This window comes from Marmota flaviventris, chromosome 12 (assembly GCF_047511675.1).
Source record: "Marmota flaviventris isolate mMarFla1 chromosome 12, mMarFla1.hap1, whole genome shotgun sequence".
Lineage (NCBI taxonomy): Eukaryota > Metazoa > Chordata > Mammalia > Rodentia > Sciuridae > Marmota > Marmota flaviventris.
Window position 1 is genome coordinate 53,896,207 of NC_092509.1, and position 7,435 is coordinate 53,903,641.

General features: G+C 41.8%; 1 protein-coding gene across 1 annotated transcript in view; it reads right to left on the reverse strand.

The window, feature by feature from the left end:
- Adss2 (adenylosuccinate synthase 2) overlaps window positions 1-5,199 on the reverse strand; it is a 37,381-nt gene extending 32,182 nt beyond the window's left edge. Inside the window, exon 1 of the mRNA XM_027928572.3 lies at window positions 4,914-5,199. Coding sequence (XP_027784373.1) covers window positions 4,914-5,096 — 183 coding nt within the window. The 5' untranslated portion in view covers window positions 5,097-5,199. The remainder of the gene's footprint in view (window positions 1-4,913) is intronic.
- Between the last annotated feature and the right edge of the window lie 2,236 nt (window positions 5,200-7,435).

Here is a 7,435-nt window from a genome sequence, read left to right on the forward strand (position 1 = left end):
ATGTTTTCTTGGTAAAGTTTAAGATCTGGACCTCCCCCTTTCCAGATGAAACATTTCACTATTCACCAACACCAAAGCAACTGTCAACTCACAACAATAAAGGACCTAAAAACAAGAATGACTCTGCTTTTTTATGAAAGCATTCATATAACTGCAATTAGGTTATGATTGCAAAGAAGATCAGGTTAAGTTACTACCAGTAAGTTGATCAAATTAAACTACTGAGCAGTAACCAGACACACTGGACGGGAAGCGAAAACATATACAGGTATCTGGATTTCTTTTCAGAAAGACAGACATCCAAGTGCACTGTGTAATTATCCTTGAAAGGCTTAAAGATATCCTCTTTATATTACTATGGTTACCTTCCAGTTTCATACACACACAAATGTCACACAAATGATGACACTCTCCAAGGTGCTTTATAAGTTAATCTGCCAATTATGAAACAACTTCTCACAATGAAAATGGAAAAGGGCATTGCTTTGAAAGGTCTTAGGTTCCTAATAAACAAACTTTAGACTATAGGTACCAAACTCTATGTACTCACTAAATCATGATCATGGATGAGAGAATGGAAATATATAGCAAAAAAGAAAAAAAATTATAAATCTATAATGTTATACAGTTTTTTGTAAATACTTGATAAAACTCATTCAATCATTATATTCATGAAGGCATTTTCTTAAAAACACTGAAATTGAAGTACTTTTCTAAGTCAAAAGATTACCAAAAAAAAAAAAAACCAACACTTCCTTTAAAAGGATTTTAAAAGCCTGACATAAATAAAAATCTCATTTTTAGAAATTTCATGGGGCCTCTTATATTTTTTAAATAATTTTATTACATTGAAATAAATATAATTAGCCATTCCATCCTGGAGTCATCTAGCCATAGGAATTCACCTTCATTCACTATTCCTTTCTCACTAGGCAATACTTAATAATGTCTCTTTTTCTATTGATAAAAGCATTCTAATAAACATCAATCTTAACTTACCAATAAGTAGCTTATCCTCATTAATCTTTGATGTCAAAATCTGACATTTTTCCCAAAAGATAATATAGCTAAATTCAGTACCCAGTTCTAGTAAGCAAGCTATTAGGTACCTATCAACTTACGGGTTCACTTTAAGTTTGTTCTAGGCAACAGCTTTTCCTAAAGATACTTTATCCAACCAACCCACTCATTTCCATCAAAATGAAAGAAACTATACTTTAAATCAGATACTGGCATGGCCTCATATAATTTAAAAATTCACACCTAGATGATGATATATCTTATATACTAATGCAATAGATTTAAATAGGGAACAACATTCTCATTGAATGACCAAATTTTGAGAGAATTATTAATTCTTTGAAATTATGGGTTTGCAAGATAACTTTAGCTGTACAAATGTTCAAGACATTATATAATACTGAAGTTACTTCCTTTTAAATTTATCTTTTCTGATTATTTCAAGAAGAAAATCTGTGTTATGTCTTTTATGCTTCTTTATTACTTACTAATAACTGGTTTCAGAGCCTTCTACAAGTACCAGTATCTAGCTACAAATTAGAAACATTTTCTTATCTTGTTTATTTTTATAGTAAGCTTTCATATGTAGCAAGTGACAGGATACATTCCCTTAAAACTAACATAGTTAATACATTCTCTTTATATTACTTTAAAACACTGGGGGTGGGGAATATAAAGAAAAAGATGACTGTTTTAGCTTTCCCTGATCACAAGCAACTGCATGCCTAACTGTAACCAAGAACACCAAGCTTTTTTTCTCTAAGAACAATAAATAAGTACTTGCTTAAGGCCTGGTAAAAATGTTACAGTTTAAAAAAATCTCTGTAGTTTCTACTCAATAAACAAAGTATAATATTTAATTCCAGAGAATCGGGAGAGTGGTGGATAACAGACTTCCTAACAAAACTACTTTTGTACTGCCAAAAAGAAGCCTTTCAGTTTCCATATTTTAACCCCTTGAAAAACCTGTACTAGTTCGTTTTCCATCCCTACCCCTAGCAATACTTGTTTACATAGCAGTGATCCACTAAACTGTGAGCTCCTTCTGGGCACAATCTTGGCCTTTTTCAGCTTTTCACTCCAGGGATAAGTGGTCTCTTGTAGATACTCAAGATGCACTTGTTGGATGAATGATCATAGTATGGAGTTGGTCCTATACTCAATCCCTCTCTTTTTCTTAAAAGACATATTAACTGACAAAGGGCATCAGTAGTGATCATCCTTTGTTCCAAGTCCTTATTTATGGACCTAGAGTACCTATAAAGTTATAAGTAACTTCCCATAAATCCTGAATCTGAAGACACAAACCTTAAGAGCTATAACAATGAAAATACCATTAGCATTGCATCTATCTTTCCAAAAGGGCATTTTATATATTCAAGTGTATAGTTTAAGAAAATGTCAATTTTTTCTTTTTAAAACTGGGTAAAATTCCTTACTTTATGATTTTATGTTGAAAATATGAACAACCATGCATACCTGTAATCTCAGTGGCTGGGAGGCTGAGGCAGGAGGATGGAGAGTTCAAAGCTAGCCCCAGCAACTTAGCAAGGTACTTAGCAACTCAGCAAGACCCTGTCTCTAAATAAAGTATTTAAAAAGACTAGGGATGTGGCTTAGTGGTTAAATGCTTCTGGGTTCAATCCCTGGTTAATAAAGAAAGAAAGAAAGAAAATATGGACACACTTTTATGTGTCCTCTGGAGGAACAATGCTGTATAAATTTGAGTTGGTGGCATAAATGACGAGAAAAAATTTAAATTCTAACAACATTTTCAATAACACACAAAATTGACACATCAAACAAAGCAATCAATGTAAGCTAACATAGACTTTTCCAAGTTCTCCATAATGCTTATTAAGAAGTTCAAGATTCCATATTCTTCAATTTTATAACCTAGGAGAACTTCATTAAGTAGACACCAGGTTACTAGGGCTGACCAAATAATGTAAAGTTACCAAGGTGAATCACAAAAGAGATATGCTTAAGTCTATTCCTTACTAGTGGCTAGCCAGACACTTAATAAGAATCCTAATGATGAGCTCTTAAATGGAATAAGAATAAAGATTACACAGGAAAGTAGTCAACAAAAAGATAACAAGTGAGGGAAGTCCTCCTAGCAAATCTGATCACTTATTTCTTTCTCCACTATCTTCAACTAATATTTTGAAGGCAAACATGGCTCCTTCTCAATCACTTTTCTAGACTTTCCAAGGGCATTAGATCATATTGATCTATGGTCTCCCTTTAAGACTACTTTCTCAGTAACACAGCAACACCTCCAGTCTACAAACTAATTCTAATAATTTTCAAAGGAATATTAAAATTGAGAATATTTTAGAACAATGCTATCATTATTATATTTCTCAAATCTTAGAATAAGTAACGTAGCTCAACCTGAATGTATTATTTTCAAATAAAGGGGATGTCTGAGTAGAAGACAACAGGCCTCTCCTACCCAACAAGAGTTAGGTATAAGTCCCCTCCACCCCCACCCCCGGCACCGCCAGATCTAATTTTAAGGGGAAAAAAAAAAGGTAAAGGTCAGGCTTTTTGGAGTAGCCCCTAAGGTCACAGAGGCATCAATTCAATGCCAACACCTTTAGTAACAGCATTAAGTTTGTATGCTGTCAGACATGCAGAGGGAAAGAAGGCTGGAAGGGAGGTAGAGTTGGTGGTAAAGTGGTACAGTTGACAAAACTCATATATTAGCCAAGAAATGGGCAGGGTAGATTCTGCATGCAAAAACAAAAACCGCAAAGTCAGAGAATACTTACATTTAGCTTTTTTACATACCTGTAATTTGTTTCTGAATGCACAAGTGGTATTCAATTTTAGGCAGAAAACTTCCACTCAAGCAGGCCCAATACTAACTTATTAGAAAATCTACACCACGGCATCATCGCATTGTGCATTTACCTTCAAGAGCTATTCTTGCAACCTCCACAAACTGCAGTTAACTTCAAATACTACATTTGGTTTTGAACGTGGAGATTGCTCATCTATTTGGAATTCTGAACCTGAAGGTTACCTAAGAGTCTTTACAAAGGCCTTGCCTCTAGGCTGCTTCAAAGCAAACAGCAAATAGGAAGAAAGCTCACCCTGAAAACCACGTGTCTCCTGGTAGGAAGTACACAACCACTACATTTCCCGAAAGTGAACTTTCTATGTAACGGTAACAACTTAGATATTTCTAAATATCCGATTTGACATCCATGCATATACTTGCTTCAGTCTTTTTACAAGAGCGGGGATTTCTTCCTTTAGAACCAGTGAGCAAAAATAATCTCCCCTTAATATTAATTAATGGGGTACGGAGTAAAAAATTGTTTAAACAAACAAAGCCAGGATACTTTAACAGTCCCAATGACCCCAGGTGGGTTCTGATGTCAACACCGGAGGAGGCAAACCTCTTCACGCCTAGGGCCTGCAGGTGGGGCAGTACTGATTCTGGATTTCAGGGCATTTCGGAATAATCACTCCCACTTGGCTGCCCAGGGTGGGTGGGTGATGGGTAGGTTCTGCGGCCGCGCCAGGTTCTCACCCGTCCCCACAAGGAGTCCGGAACAGGCCTCGGCGGTGCCTTCTCAAATTCCGACCGTATCCCACCTCTCCCCCGACCTAGTCCTGAGGCTCAGCACCGGTCCCCAAACTGAAAACAGCAACTCCCCAGGCATCGCGCATCTCTCAGACTCCCCATCGACCCATATTTTCCTCCAAAGCCACCCAATGTGTCCAGGTCAGGGGTCCCTGACCTCCCGCCATTTCTCCACATCGCCGCAGCACACAGCAAAAGGAGAGAACCTCAAGGTGACACCTCATTTGGGCCAGCGGATCCGGGTTCTGGGCCCGAGCTCCCCGGCCCGACTTCCTTCAGAGCCGCATCGCCTCACCTGGCAGCGGCATACGATGTCGGCGTCCTGCGCCAGCAGATCCACCACCTTTCCTTTGCCCTCGTCGCCCCATTGCGCGCCGAGCACTACGGTCACTCGGTTCCCTCCGGGCCGCGCCCTGGGACGGCCGCAGTCACCGTTGGGCAAAGAGGAAGCCGCTGGGTTGTTCTCCACGAACGACATGGCTCGGGTGAGGCGAAGCGAGCCCGAAAGAGAAACGGCGGGCGAAGAGTGCGCGAGATAACTGCTCGGCTGCCGCCAGCCACATGCGGAGGAAGAAGAAGCCAGAGGCCGGCCCCGCCCCCGCCCCCGCCGGGCCACCACCCTCCAGCCAGGCCCCGCCCCGCTCTCTGCCACCGCCTGTTCACAGGGGGACCATGACAGCCCCGCGCAGGCCAGGCTCTGCAGCACCGCCCGCAGGAACTGGTCCTGGCGGCGGCAACCGCAGCCACCCGGGACCCAGGCCACGCCTCTTCCGCGTCCCGGAACGGCGCTTCAAGGCGAAAGGGGCAGGCGCAAGGGAAAGGGGCGGAGCTTCCAGTGCGTTTTCCGCCTACCCGCCCTTCCTCTCTCTTTCAAACTGCAGAGGCGCGAGGGGAGTCTGTGCAGCGTCAGACTACGACTCCCGGCATGCAACACTCTGCACTCCAGCTAGGTTGTCTGGTGCCGTGTTGTCTGAGGTCTGCAGGTTTCAGTATCTGAAAGCGTTGTTTTCTGTTGCTTTTTTTTTTTTTAAGATCTGTTTTTATTGAGGGGAATTACAAAGAGGGGAATTTCGAGATACAAACTGTTTGAAATTGGGCTGTTTACGTTTAGAATTGAAAAATTAAAGTTTTAGAAGAGCAGAGATGGAGAGGGATCAAAAAGGGCAAACTCAAAAAGTAAAAGCATCAGAGGTGGAGGACATTAGACCCGGAAATTCAAGGAACAAATAGAGGCCTAACCCTTCTCATTTTACACATTAGTAATAGAGACTTAGAGAGGCTTATACCTACATCATAGAGTATGGGCAGATACTGTAAAGAATTTGGGTTTTTTAATGCCAATTATATAAGGGAGATAATACTATCTTATTTTATAGGGCTTACTGTTTTTTTCTTGCAGTGTTGCAAGATCAAACCCTGGGTCTAATGCATGCTAAGCAACTACACCCCTGACTCATCTTATAAGGTTTAAAAACCAGTTAAGTAACTTGATCTAGGGAGGCTTGAATTGGTACCTGGACAGCTGATTCTGGACTCAAGTCTTTACTGTGTATTTCACGCTCTTAATGTTTCCGTTGTGGCTAGATTAAAGTATTACTACTTTTGATCTAATGCTCTTCCAACTACACAAATTAACGATAACATCTAATTTTGATTAAAATTGCTTCGGAATAAATGTGGGACTAGAGTGTAGTATCTGCCAAATCGTATGTACTGTCCTGTTCTCTAATGGTCCTTAGAACCCATGTTAGTATTTTACTATGTACTTTCAAAGCATTGCCAATAAACATTGAACGCCTATAACAAACTTAAGACTCCTGGGTACTAATTCCTAGGACGAATAAAGATGCAGTTGCAGCCCTCAAGGATTCAGAATATTTGGTCTGCCGATAAGTAAATTATAATCTTGTAAGATAACAGGTGTTTATCTCAGCTTTATCACAAAATTACAAACCCTTCATAAACAAAAGTGCAGTAATATTCCTTTGTTCTTAAGTGCCCGAGGTAGTGTTGAGCATATAGTAGGTACTCAATAAGCACAGGTGACTATTCATTTCTATTCAATTTTTAAAACATTTATGCTATGTCTACTTGGAAAGTACGGTTAGGTATGTATTTGCTATGGCAATTGGTTACATACAGTCACGCGAATATTTGGGCTAAAAGATACGCTAACTTAAATTTCATCTTCATTCACTCAACTCTTGATTTTTCGAAGTGGTTTTGCTATCCGCTTTCCTGAAATCTAATTCCGAACATCAGCTAACTTTCAGGGCGGCACCGCGAAGCCCAGGTGACTGCGCGCTTTGCACGCGCACTGGCCCTCGCCGCTCCACACAGCTCCTCTGTCCAGCTACGCCAGGCGGCAACCGTGCCTGCAACCAGCCGCGTGGCCGATGGCCCCGGGGAGCGCGCGTGGCTAGGCTGGCTCGGCGGAGGCGGTTGGGTTGAGGTGGAGCTGGCGCCATGTCGGCACGGGGAGTGGCATTGCTGCTGTCGTGGCTGAGCTGCTGTGTCTCAGCCCTGTGGAGGTAGAGAGATGCCAGTTTCCGGCGGGCTGACCGGGTCGGGGTCTCCTTGGGGGCCCAGCAGGCGGGGGGCCCTGCGTCCTGGGGCCACTGGCCCTGGCTCTCCACCGCTTGGTTCCCCAGCTCGCGCAACACCCGTACCAGCGTCCAGCCGCGCCCACCTGAGCGTTTTTTGGTGAACGAGGGGAAGCCCTCAGCACTTGACTACTCTCTTCCAGTCCCTGCAGTTCGGTGATGACACTTTTATGTTGCTGTGCTCTGGACAGCTGAGCCCCTTCAAAAAAAAATT